Source organism: Gavialis gangeticus, unplaced genomic scaffold, assembly GCF_001723915.1.
Source record: "Gavialis gangeticus isolate Ggan-Ray unplaced genomic scaffold, GavGan_comp1, whole genome shotgun sequence".
NCBI classification, from domain to species: Eukaryota; Metazoa; Chordata; order Crocodylia; family Gavialidae; genus Gavialis; species Gavialis gangeticus.
The window spans coordinates 17,482,023-17,496,152 of record NW_017729014.1 but is presented as its reverse complement, the minus strand read 5'-3'; the positions used below and the strand labels follow the sequence as shown (position 1 = coordinate 17,496,152).

Here is a 14,130-nt window from a genome sequence, read left to right as displayed (position 1 = left end):
GAGCTCGCGCTGCTCGTGCCCAGGAAGGTAAGCAGGAGGGGCAGGGGAAGGGGGCATTGCTCTCAAGAAAGGGCTTTTAAAGCACCAGGTCTGAACCTCCCGGTGGGGCCGGGCTGCGCTGTTTCGGAACAGGGACTGCCGTCATGCACTCGCTTAAAATGTCGAGTTTAATGCTGCTTTAATTTCCCCTTTTCGCTGCGTTAAACTGCGGTGACTCGAGCGCTGTGCAGACGAAACCGATCTGCCGGGGAAAACAATCGAGGAAGAAATATCTACAGCCACAAAAACAGTGCTCTGTTCCCGCTGACAGCTTGCCACCGAGCGGAAGGCAGCGGTCCCCAAACTACGCCAGCCAGGTTGCGCACCACCCATTTAAAGCCACCAGCACATTTTCAATTCAGCCTTGCCACCAACAATTTTTTGTCTCAAAGTAATTATAATAAATCTGCTAACACGTACCACTGACAGGTTGTCTGCGATCCACTGGTGGCACCTGTACCGCAGACTGGGAACCGCTGGTATAAGGTATATGTGTATAGGCAAAGGGCTCAGAAGAAAGACTTGCTTAGGTACAGTAAAATTATTTTTATATATAACTTGATTAATAATATAAATGCCAAAAGGTGTTTATTTGTGTATTTAAATAAACATCTTTTGACATTTATATTTATTAATAAAGTTCTTACACACACAGACATTCAAAAGGAAAAGGAATAAAAAAGCAAGTAGTGTGTATTCAGTTTAATATTCTGATCTGTCTGCACTGTTGCCAAGCTGATCAGTAGTTGAGTCAATACTTTACTTGGTTATTTCACCTTACCTTAAAAATCATCAAGGACTTCATTTGTAGTGTCTCCCCAATTTTAGCCCAATAAAAATCTCTCTGTGCACATATTTTTCAGAAGAAAAACATCTTTCAGACGCTTTTCCATTGCTGTGAACAACTCTACTCACAGGTGAGAACAAACAATAAATGCCTTTCTTTCTCTTGACCCCAATCACTCCTTTCTGCGATTGAAAAATGTGCTATCAGAGATAGGTAATTACTTTAAAAATTAAATCCTAAAAGAAAAAAAAATCTCAAACTATTATTTTAAGTTTCACCTCAGCCAAAGGGGAAAGGTTCTAAGAAATAAAACCCTACTTTTTACAGAGTTTTTTGTCAGGAGATCTCAAAATGCTGCACAAAGAGAGTCCTTATCTTTATACCCTTGCAGGCTAGAAAGAAGAACACATTCACATTTGAGCCATCCATGTTATAACCATGCTGTTTGAGCAATCCTTCATGGCATAAGGGTGAGGAGAGGCCTAGAATTAATCTTGCCTCTGACTGACTGGAAGATAGAAATTACTAAGCATCATTAAAATGTTATCATTTCTCCTAAAAAAACAAACAAACAAACAAAAAAAAACCCCCTCAGGTTTTTTTGGTTAGTAAAAGAACTCATGGTTCCCTATTCCCCTCTACAGCCAATCCTGAGGTCCTGCTCATGGTCCTGCATCCTGCTCAGTTGATTAGTGCAGCAGTGTGGAAACTGTTTGCAAACCTACATGCCCACTCCAAATGGACTTTATAAGAACTGGATCGAGTCACACTTTATTCATTTTTTTTCAACTCACTGTATTTGAAAGCTAGTTTGGGAAGAATGGCAATAGGTAAAATTACTCTGAGTACATGATAGATGGGATTCCTTTACTACAAGCAGCAACTTGCCCAATCGGCACTGGTATAGGTCTGCTGAAAAAACAAGCCTCAACAAACAGAAGTACTGTTATGATTTAGGTTTCAAATTTCTGGTGCAAGTAAAAGGTTGTTAACTTTGTTAAGTAACAATTTATATGAATAGTATTGAAATGTATTTAATAGACTCCACCTCAACTGAGCAATACTTGCATCATTCTGATGGAAAGGGGAAAGCGTGCAGTATGTTTAAAAACATCCCTTGTTTTAAAATAAGTATTTTTATATTTTAGCATATGGATATCAGTGCTATTTTCTCCCCATTGCTAAATTCCAGAACATCCAGTTATTCTGTTAATTCTTACAATCAAGAAAGTAATAGTATTTATCACTAAGAATCCAAGGCCCGTCAGACATTACAATTAAGACAGGATTAACCTGTTAAATCAGGCCATAAATAGTAATTCTGCCATTCGTTCAGGTAACTAATAGATTCACAAAGTGGGAAACCTGCCACAAAAATATTCCACAAAACATGCAACACTTTTGTAGCTGGTTTCCATTGTGCTTTAAATGGAACATGTGGCAGGGTAACCATACCATGCAGCCTGATGCTAGCTGCAGGATGGAGCTTAGCTGACAACTTCCGTGTTGGCAAGCTGATTGCCATGTGGGACAGCCCCTCATGGTTTTCAGGGTGCCAAGTTGAGGGGAGCTCACCAGCTGTGCTGGGGTGCCAGGTCCCCACTACCCAGCATAACACATGCCTTGCTCTGCAGCTCCAGTAGGGATTGAAGAACAAGACACATTCTGGTGTCAGGTGATGGTGAGCTACATGGCTCAGTGAGACCTGAAAGGTTGATTGCCTTTTCCACATTTGCCCCAGAGCTGCAGAGCAAGACACTTGATACATCCCAGCCATGGGAGGACCCTGGGATCAACAAGAGGTTCCTTGATCCCAGGGCTGCTGTGTGCTAAGACCTTTAACAAGCACACATGCAGTCCACCTGTATACATGGTTTTCTGACATCCCCAGCACATGGCGACCCCAGGATCAGGGAACCTCTCCCTGATCCCAGTGTAACAGGACTTTAAAAACTGTGCGTGCAGTTGTTTCTCTGGTATTTGCAGTTCTGAGGCTGGGACTGAGAGTTGGGCCTGGGACTGCACTGGAGCCTTGATCTGGCACCAGTGTAGTCTTGGGGCTGGGACCACACAAGCTGATTGTCAGTCCCAGCCCTGGGACCACAATGGAGTCCTGATGCAGCCCTGGTGTGGTCCAGGCCCTGGGACCAACAAGCAGCTGACTGTCAGTCCGGGTCCTGGGACCACACTGGTTGCTTTCACTTTAGTCTTGAGATCTTGGTCCTGCCCCCGCCCTCCACTAGCAAGTAATAATGGCAAGAATGGACTCTAATCCATGATCCCAAAATCATGCATCCTGCCATGCACGTGCAGTATGGCAGGAGGCATGCTTGTTGGGATCAGATCCCATGGCACCATTAAATGAATGTGCACCAGGGACCCCAGTAGAACATGGCTGTTCACGCTTCCACACCTAAGAGTTTTAAGGCCAATGTTAAATCAAAGTAACCTAAATAGATGTATGCCAGGTTTAAAAAACCGATCTAAGATTATAAAGAGACTTGCACAAATTTTAAAATACACCCTTTAATTAAACCAATATAATCTTTTTATATAAAAGAAAGCATTAGACTGGTTTCTGTTTAAAGTTTTGGAGAGCCAATGGAATAAACTTTGAGTAGCTTATTATTTCCTTCTTTGATAGCTAGGAATGAAGAGAAGGCTCCTGCTCCAAAGAACCTGTACTTTAAACAAACAACCCGCAGAGAAAATAGAATGATGAAGTTAAGCAATCAACTTCACTCTGTATTTGGATGACTTTCCTTTTCTAATCAATTAAGAACTTAAAACACTAAACCTAAATCAGTGTCTAAATAAGACCACCTGTCCCAGTTTTTCTAAAATGAGATGCTGTCATGCATAATCCAAGCTTGGGCAATTAGAACACATCTTAGGCTAGCAATACTTTTAAAACAAGAACTCTACTTTAAAGAAACCCTGAATCACTTGATTTTTTTTAAAGTGTACCAAGTACAAAATTGTATGCACAAGTGTTCAGAAGATCCAAGAAAATTCTCATGGTTTTGTTCCACTCAGCAAACTCCTACCCGCAACACCCCCAGGTAAGTGTAAATGCATTTGTTCCTCTGGTAGAAACTCTACCAGGACTTACTTGTATCCTCCTGGAGTGCAGTCAGTTTATTTTTCTACCAGAACTGACATTTGTAGTTCGGTAGAAACTATGTGCACACGTGTACACTTTGGGTTTCCCTGGGGAAACTGAGATTTTCCTGGTAGAAGCCTAACACTTGTACAAACCCTACGAGTACAGTCTTTGCTTTGACTTCTTAATACCAGCCTCGTAAAAGTTAGACACAGTTTACCAGCAACGTTTGTCTCACGAGATCCTAAATTCTTCAGTAAAAGAAATGTCTTTTACTACCCTGATTCACCACCCAGCACAATAAGGACCTGATTTCATTTGCAACAGCACTGAACTCTACATATGGGTGTTTCTACGCATGTGCTGTGTTCACACCTGAAAAAAATCAAATTCCATTCTTTGATTTACAGTTGTCACTTCATAGCAAGGTCTCATGCTTTTTATGCATTTACCGTTGGAAAAAACAGCTTTCCATAAATACGTTTCACCTTAAGTTGGGCACAGCTTTACAGTCAAGCTGATTCTTAAAACACTTTGAAGTTGAATTTTCACTGCTAGTTCTGTTTAGTTAATATTTAAAGACATAATCCTGTAAGTACTGTATCATATGGACAGTTTCCAAGAACTTTAACATACTTCTAAACTGTCTCTCAATGGCATTTTTTAAATGGAGTTTTGAAAAACAATTATGAGTTTAAATAGTTGTGGCAAGGCAGCCCCCGGTTGCACATATGTATATTAGGGAAGATATATGCAAAACAGCCTCCAAATACTGCCTATTCTAACTTGAAAGCATCAGCTTGTGAGAAGTGAAGTATGTTAATTCACTTCTCCTTTTAAAACTCTATCCAAGGCCTCATTAGAACAGAAAGTCCCAAACGTGCAATTCTGCTGTTAGCTACTAACAGATGCAATAAAGAAAATGAAATACCTACATGGCTTTGAGATTTTAGTCTAGCAAACAAGCTCAGACAGACTCTGCTCATCTTGGCCAAGCGGTTTTCTTAAACTTTATGATAATATTTTCACATTTTGAAATCAGGCTACTTAAATTACAGACTCAAAATCCGCAAGAACATAAGAGGAGAAACTTGAAAAATTGGAATAATTAAATGGAAGCTATTTTTAATTGTGTGTGTAAAAACCTTTTAAATGCCAACTAATCAAATAACGATAAAAAGCTACATAGATGCCAGCATTACAAAATTTATTTTTCCTTATTTTTGCGACCAAGTAAAATATACTTAATTTTATTCTTTTTCGTGAATCACTGCAGTAAGGGTCAGGCAATTAGTTGCATGCCAGAGGTGGTAAGTTTATGACCATTTTAAAAGGCTAGGACATTGAACATAAATACACCACAATAGTTCTGTGAGAGAACAGCAGTGACACTGCACATCTTTCTAAAGGCATGCTGACTGCAAGAGGACTCAAACTAACATGGAGAGTATTTCAGCCATCTGAATAAATTTATGGTATCTGTGGTACATACCATTTCAAGCAAGGACATATTCTCTGCCCTAGCTAACTTAGTATCTGAATCAAAGAATGTTAGTTGATTATAGAAGGCAGGCACATTTAAACAAATAAATGTTAATTAATATTAGACTGTGTTATCAATAGACACCAGACTATATGCTATTTTTTATATTTTATTTAAAAACACAAATTAAAAAAAGACCACCACAGCAGGAGTAAACTCTACTAAAGGAGATGAGAGTTCCTTAAGAAAGAAGCCATTTAAGGCATGTACAGTGACTTAAACTAATCCAACAGAAGAGATGATTTTGCATATTTTAAACTGTTCCATGTGGCAATATGCCTCTTCAGCCTCAAGAAATCTGAAATCTTTCCTACGTGATCCTCTGTCCATTTGTTCAGTCTTTGCAGCTATTATTTGCATGCTTCTCTTTCCAATAGTTTAACCTTGGGAATCTGCCTCCTATAAACACACACGTCACCTAGCACTTATGTAGTTATTTCAGATAGCTACAAAATACTAGGTTTTGCAGCACTGCGAATCAAACAATTTTCCTTAATATCCGTTTCCTTTAATTTAATTATAGTTACCATGACATCATTGAGGAGTACCAAACAAAATTCCAGATTAAAAACAAGTATTCTTACTGAAAACTTACAAAGTATAATTACTGCCTAACACACATTTCTTTTTAGTGCATGTTGTAATATCTAAGGGTGCTTACAGAAGTGAAAAAAAACCTGGCAATTTAAAACTCAGTGCGCCCCTCACCAAGCCCAGCGCACGGCCAGAAGAGACAGCACATTAGTTGGCCCTGGCTTGCCCAATATCTGTGTAGATCAGGTGCTTTAGTGGGGCTTTTTTGGCATTTTATCTAAATAGCTGATTGACTCGGCTTTAAATAAAAGTGCCAAAAAGCCCTGCTGAAGCACCCAATTTATACTTATGCTGCGGAGCCAGGTCAAACTAGAGTGCTGCTTCTTCCCATAAAGTGCAATTTTTTGCTTTTTACATCTGTCAGCAGCCTAAGTGACTCTCCGAAGCTGGATTGTATTAGGAAACTGACCCTATATAGAAAGTAAAATGTTGCCAAGAACCTTTTATCCTCCAGTGTTAAAATGTTTTTCTTCATTGCTTCACAAAGTGTGACAAACTAGAAGGGTAAGCGTTTAGCCAATAACCTCCTCCTCAAAAAAGTATATGAATAGGAAGGGCAAAAATACTGAAACAAATGCTTTCAAATGTAACGGACAATCTGCATTGCTGTAGAGGTAGATCTATTTCGGGGGTGGCCAAGAGTTGCTCACCCTGGGAGCCACATCTGATCCCCCATCAAAGTTCAAGAACTGGAGAGCAAACAGGGGTGCTGAGTGACCCGGAGTGGAGTTGACCACCCCCCACCATCCCCACTACCACCAAGCTGCTCCAGCTTTCCCCACAGGGAGCGTGCCCCAGGGGAAGCGGTGTGGCTGCAGCCCTCACCCCAGCAGCCCAATGCCTGAGCTGGCAGTTTTGGAGGGGGAGGAGGAAGGAGAAGGGCAGGCTTGGGGCATGCTCCCAAGTGGGAAAGCTGGAGCAGTGGGAGGTGCAGGGCTGCGCTGTCCCCTGGAGCTGCCTCTGGGAGAAGTGGGCAGGGACTTTGGCCAATTTCCAGAGAGCCGCAAGTATCGTGCCGGAGACCTGCATGCAGCTCGCGAGCCACGGTTTGGCCACTGTGGATCTATTTACTTCCTGTTATTACATATGAGTTTACACATTTTTTTTCCCAATGGGAGGCAGCATTGGAATGGAGCCTTATTATAACCTGTGCTGTTACCATTTACTGCACAGGAAACCACACATCTATGTATTTAAAACTTGCAATGAATAGGGTTTAGTCAAATCCATACTCGGCATCTGAAAAACAGCCAGCCTTTCAGGTCTTTGTGTAGAAGTACTAAGTGGCTTCAGACAGACTCTGTTGTGCAACAGAAGTTGCAGGAAATAAATACAAAAAAAACTTTACAAAAACTGAATAGATTTTTTATGCTAATTTATTTCATACAGAATTTCTCGTATTTGGAAAAGTGGTAGATCTGCACGTAGAAAACTCAAAACTATTTTTTTCTTCCAATCTAGTTTCCAAACTGATCATACGATGTGACAGATCTCAGACAGTTTTCTACACTGATAAAGTGGATTCTATCAGTAGCTTCTGATCAGGAAGTGCTATTTGACTGTGAACTACATGGGGTGACTAGTAATGGTAAGACAAGACCTATTAGGACTGAATCCATCCCAATGGGAGTGTAGTCCAATCACAAGGACCATTTCAAATACAGAAGTGATACATTTGTGAACAGAGATAATCTGTACCATCAATAACTCTTAGCTTCCATTACCAGCATGATAAGCCATCAGGTAGTAACCATCCATGTGAAGAATAAATTCAAAAGCTTTATTCTTGTTGTTGCTTACTGACTGATTCAAAGACTACATCATTGCAGAAAGGATGCAGTGTGTTACACCACAGTAATTCCAGAAGCCAGGGCCTAGTAATTTGGGGTCAGGGCCCACTGCTGAAATCAGGATATGGAGCCCCATTCAAGACATGTCAGAGGCAGCAGGTGAGCAATGGCCGCATTAATCCCTGCAGCTCCCTTACGTTGCTCAGCTCACCATCACTGCCTCTAGGTCCAGATCCAGCCCATGAAGAGCCCTGCAGCCTGCATCTGGCCTTGGGGGCTGGTTGAGTTTGACATCCCTGCTGTAGACCATACATTTAAAAATCATGCAGTTCAGAGAACACGTGTAGAACAATTTTAAGCTTACTAAACTTCTGCATCACATCAAGGCACTGTTAAGATATAAAAGCCTCAATACTGAATGATATCATATCCATAGCTTCTTACCCTTAGGTGACCACCAGTTTACTTTTAGATGTCTATCATTTTGCTGGCATCTAAAATAAGACACAGCTATTTGCCAGAGCGATGGCAAAGATAAATGTACATCATACTACATTACCTTGATTTGAAACAGCTATCAGTGTATATTAATACTTCTCTTAATCACAGGCGCAAAAGAGCAGAACAAAACAGAACTAGTCTTTCAAAATTCTTACAACATATTTAAGCCTCTGAAGTAGTGGGATTGTTTTTTGTTGAGGATATAAAACGTGTCTTAAGCTATGCATTCTAAAATACAAAAAACAAAAAAAACTGCTTCACAGAAACGTTCTGCAAAACTGAGTCTGGGAGATGCACAATCTTTTTTGTTGCTGTTTTCTGAAAGAATCTTTCAAGCTGGCTATTGTGAATAACATGCATCTTGAGCATCCCTGGCAACTGAAGAGTCAACAGTAATCACTTACTGTAAGTTTTGCACATAAATTTGTATTTACAGTGGCAACGTAATGGGGCTTTAGATAGGGCTTCAACTGACACAGTGCACAAAGCTAGCCAAACATAGGGCGGCGTACAGAAGGATTGTTATGGCATCTGAGGTGCCCCAGTCGCAGCAGCCTCGGGACTCACTTGACCAGACTAGTGGCAGCGTATCAAACCTTTAAACACACACAAATCTCAGTGTTCCTGCATATCCTGCATGATGAACTTGAAAAACTGAGTATCTGCAATATTTCAAGTGAATCTTCTAAAGGCAGGGGTGTCAAACATGAAACCCATGGGCCAGATGTGGCCCATGGAGCACTATGAGCCAGCCCCTGGACCTCACACTGACCCATCTGGTGTATGGGCTGATCCAGGTATCACAGACACTGTGTGCAGCACAGGGGGTTGGTTTGGAGGGCATGCACACTGCATGCGGTGCCCAGGCCAGGCCAGCTCTATGCACTGGGTCCAGGACTGGTTTACACTGGGCCATGCCAAAGCCAGTGCACAGGGCCAGTCCAGCAGGCCACAGAACACAGCACAGGCCCCATGTACGGTCCCCTGTGCTGTGTATATCACGTGCTGGCCCTGCTCCAGGGCTCGCTCTGCATGTGATGCATAGCTCTCATGTGGGGCACACGCTGCATGGAACACCCCATCAGAATAGCCCTGTACACTGGCTCTGGCATGCATGGATAACCTGGGGCCCGATTTGGACTAGCCCTGGAACGAACACACAGGGCCAGTCCAGGAGGCTGCTCCACGCAACGTGCGCCCCAATGCCAGCCCTAAACATCACGTGCAGACCAACGCAAGTGGGGCCATTACTTGCTGCATGCAGCATGGGGGACTGGAACTGATGCACGTAGCACCCTGTCCAATCAGCTCAGCATGCTGGCTCCAGTGCAGCCTGATCCAGCCCACAGATCAGCCCAACACCCTTCATCAGGCCTCTGGGGCCAGATGAGTTTGACACCCCTGTTCTAAAGCTATTCAAAAATTAAGTTTAAGCTGAAAAGTTAAATAGAAACAGGATCCTGAACAAAGAGAAAGAATCACTGACTACTCCGACAGTGCTACCTTTAATGTTTTGTAGTAAATGGTCCTGTTGATCTCCAGTGGGAACAGATTTTGCTCTTTTCCAGAACGAGCCCAGTTCACATACCGCAACCAGTTCCCTTTCTTTGGATCGGTGGCATCAACACACATCCACCCCAGGTTTGGGTAATACACCTAAAGAGAAAAAGGAAAAAAAAAAAACAACCAAAAGACATTTACTCCTCTTCAGCAGGCAGAAAAATAATTATCCTGACCACACAGAAATATACTGCAAAGACTTATGGCAGAAAGGAGTATTTTGATAAGCTTATTTATAAGCATTATACCAAGTTAAGTATTTTACTGAAACTTGGCAGATTGCATATTTCCCAGGAGGCTTGGAGAGCAGAAATGTACTCTCCCTCAGTCTCTGCGAAAACTCTGGTTGTTCCCTGCCCCCATCCCCATCCTTCCCGCCATCGATTAATTGGCTTAAGACTTCAGTTTTAATGGCTACCATCCGGACAGACAGAAGAGGTAATATTCCTGACTTCTCTTGGCAGAACTCAAGCAACTTTTGGTTGAGTCAAGATTTGACTTGAGGAAGGCCACTTAAAGATACTAAGGAAAGAGTAGGTGAGCTTTACAAGGAAGCCTTTCAACTGCAGAACTGTACAGTTTACTTCAGGTAATATTGTGCTTGGTGCACTAGAACAAGTAACTAGTAATAACTTGACTGAATTTGTTTATTTGGGCTTGATTTTTCAAAGTTTCTTATTCTGTGCTGGCAAATACTGGAGTTGTACTATTTAATAGTTCCTGTATGTCTGATAGTACTCACAACGAAACTGTTAAAGAACATGCTAAAAAAAGCACCTACTGTTATTACAGAAAAACAGCAGAAGTCAAACTGGAAAAATCAGACTATTTCTGTTTGTACAACAAATTAATGTTTTAATAGCGCATTAGACTTCTCTTCTCCTCCTAGATGAAAGGCAATAAAATTGGCAAGTGTACACATTTTCAGTACCATACCTTGATGCTGTTTTCACTGTGAAATTAAGAAAAAAAAGATACACTGACAAAGCCACAAAAGTTAAAATTAATGTGTGCACAACTGGTACTTTTCTACAACTTGATCTAATGTGCTCATCACTGACTATTTATCACATATGAATCATTCTTCTGGACAAGACAAGATTTCTGCAAAAATATGGATTTCGAGCCTCTCTGGCAAAAGGTTATCTTAAATTAAGCATTTCATGTAATAGTTCAAGCTGAATAGGATTGTATAGTTATGTTTTAAATTAAACCTATAACAGTAATTAAAGCTGCATTAAATTTAAAATTAGCATAAACATTTAACTTTCTTTCAATTTATCAGGTCTCAAAGAACAGTTTCTATTTGAAAATGTTAGATCAATATAGAAATGCATTACGGTGTTTGTTATTCTTATTATTTGATGGAATAGGAAAAGTAACGTTAGAAAAGTTGACCCTTTTAGTTTCACTTGAAACCCACAAGTAAGTAAAGTAGGTTTACTTATTATTGGTCTTCAATGGGTAAATCACATCCTAACATTTAAACATTCACTTGACCTCCTTAATTAAGCTTAGCAAACTACAGGTTTAAAATAGTTTATATTCCAAGTCCCACATGCATTTTTCAGTTTTATTTCCAGGAGAGCTGGTTTGTAACTCCATTTAATCATCTTTTTCATTTCCGAACTGCTTGTAATACAGTCAATATATTGACAAGTGATCAGTGTTGGCCACCAACTTATAAAATATGATTCTTTTCCAAGATGCCACACACCAACCATGTTCTCCATCACAATGAAAAATAGGTGTCTATAAGAGTACTGCTACCCATTCAAATTCAAAGTGGGCAGAACCAGCTATAGAGTTCTTACACATTTTCAAGCACTAACTTAGTAGCTGGTTGGCTTTTTTTTTTTAAGCTGTAAAGTCATTTTTATGGTGTAATAATTACTTTGCATGTATGACCAGTCTAAACTTACTGCATATTTAACTAGTTAATTGTGTAATAGATGTAAGGTGTAGCCTAAGGGCATCCTGAAATGTCAAATGTTCTTTCCTAACCACTGTTTGGCAGTAGGAGACATCTTATTTTTCATGATTTAAAATGTTTTTTCCTACCTCAGTATACATGCATGTAGGCTGAATTATCAGTACTAGGCTGTTCTTATTAGTACTAGGTAACTTTAAAAAAGAAAGGGATGAGTATCTTTTCAAAGTTTGATTATTTAAAGTTTAGTATTTGCTTCTGCTCCTTTCTGTTCCATCTATCAATGTCAGTTTCTGTCTGTAAATGAGTCTCTCTATTAATCCCAACCTCTCTACAGTCTCGTCTTTTTCCACTCTTTGTTCAGTGCTGATACAGTTCCCTAGTGTTAGCAACAGTACAGGGCTATTGTCTACTGAGCAGTTTCAGAAGACAATGGCAAAAATGTCTGCACCTATACAAACACATGGCTTAAGCTGCTACAATAGTCAAAGAGCATTATAAAAATGCTTTTTGGAGAGTAATGCTATACTGCCAGAGAAGAGAGTTCTCTTTTGTTAAGCCTGGTCATGCTCTAGTCTTATTTTCAAAATTATTAATTTGTCTTCTGCCTACAATGATAGAACGGATATGCTAGCTAAAATTATTTTAAAAATGTCTTTGTATATACACAGGATGACAATCTCTCTTTGCTTGCTCTTTTACATTTAGCAAGAAGAGTGGGTTAATTGGTACTACGTTATGTAAGAAGTATATAGCAAAAGACTGATGTGTCTCCAAAGCACCTGTACCAGAAAAGATGCCGACATAACATGTGAGAGAAACAAATAAGTGGATAAAGGGGAGTATGGACGGAATAACGATAAAAGGTTTTAGCACAGACAACGTACACAATTTAGAATCTTAGAAGATGAGGGTTGGAAGGGACCTCAGGAGGTCACATCTAGTCCAACCCCCTGCTCAAAGCAGGACCAGCCCCAACTAGATTATCTCAACCAGGAAATTGTCATTTCCAGCTCATAATTCGTAAATAATGAGCCGCTCATCTTGAAAAAAATCATTGCACATTTCTATGTTTACAATACAACATCTTTAGTTCAAAAAAATGCTTTGAGCAGGATCCAGGGGTGCCTGTTTGCATGCATTTATTTATATAAGAGAAGATTTCCAGCCTATTCTGCAGCTTCAGCAAGTTTCTTTATAAAGCTCAGTCTCTTGCAGACCTGAGGAATGAACTGAAATCCAAACTTCACCTTACGTTTTCCATTTTTGTTGTATGAAACGGCATCATTTTAATTATTTCTGATGTTTAATTTACATACAGTTGTACAGTAATGTTTTCTTCCCAAAATTTGGGATGTCTTTATTTGATGTTACATTTTAAAAATAGATATAAACACAAGGGCGGTTTACTGAAATGTACTTCTGTAGAGTCCATATCATTCTAGTTTGTGGCGAAATAGAAAAGGTATTGCTGACTGGGGGTAAAAATTAGATTTTTCAAATTTTGATGAGCCTTTGTTAATCCTCTAGCCATGCAACAGCTAGAAAGAAATAACATTCCTCATCAAATGTTCCAGCTCAGATTTTGTCAGCTGATTTCTGAGGGCATGCTCATCAGCAGGCCAAATCCTTGAAATAGCAGAGAGTACATAGTTACACCAACTGGAAATATAAATATAAAAAGACCGTAAAAATGATCTGTTCAGTTGAAATGGAAGAGTAGTACAGAGTGCTGTACTAATATGGGACATCTAGCAGTACGGAAAGCATAGTTGAACATAACACCAGATCATTCAACTAAAAGAAACTCCACCCTACCAAATGTAGACCTTTTAAACACTAGGAAACAGAAGAGGGTTAACACCTCTCCAGGGCAGTAAGACTATCAATGATCCCTGATAGACAGGGCCTAGATGGCTCACCAGTGTTGTTTCAAATTCTGGGCTTCCATCACTTTCTGTTCAGCCACTTCTTCCAAGAAAGAAAAGACCCTTCTCCAGCCACTCTAAGTGTACTTTCGAAAAGAAATACACACACAAGGAGGTCTAATGTACACAACTGGTTCAGAAATGCCATTTTGCATTACAGTACTATTATTAATTTTTTTCTTAGGGTAGCTCTGTAAGTCATAACCATATTAAAGGACCACTGTAAAAACAGCAGTAAGCTGCCACATGACATGCTGTGTTACAATTAAGATTCCTGCATCTGAAAATCATCCCAATACCTTGGCAAATTAAGTTGGGTGGCCAACTGTTGCAAATTATAAACTTTTTTAAAACT

The 14,130-nt window shown here is 40.1% G+C and overlaps 1 protein-coding gene across 1 annotated transcript in view; it reads right to left on the bottom strand.

Annotated features, from left to right (window-relative positions):
• PRDM2 (PR/SET domain 2) overlaps positions 1-14,130 on the bottom strand; it is a 92,554-nt gene that overhangs the window by 46,327 nt on the left and 32,097 nt on the right. Inside the window, exon 5 of the mRNA XM_019511876.1 lies at positions 9,861-10,013. Coding sequence (XP_019367421.1) covers positions 9,861-10,013 — 153 coding nt within the window. The remainder of the gene's footprint in view (positions 1-9,860; positions 10,014-14,130) is intronic.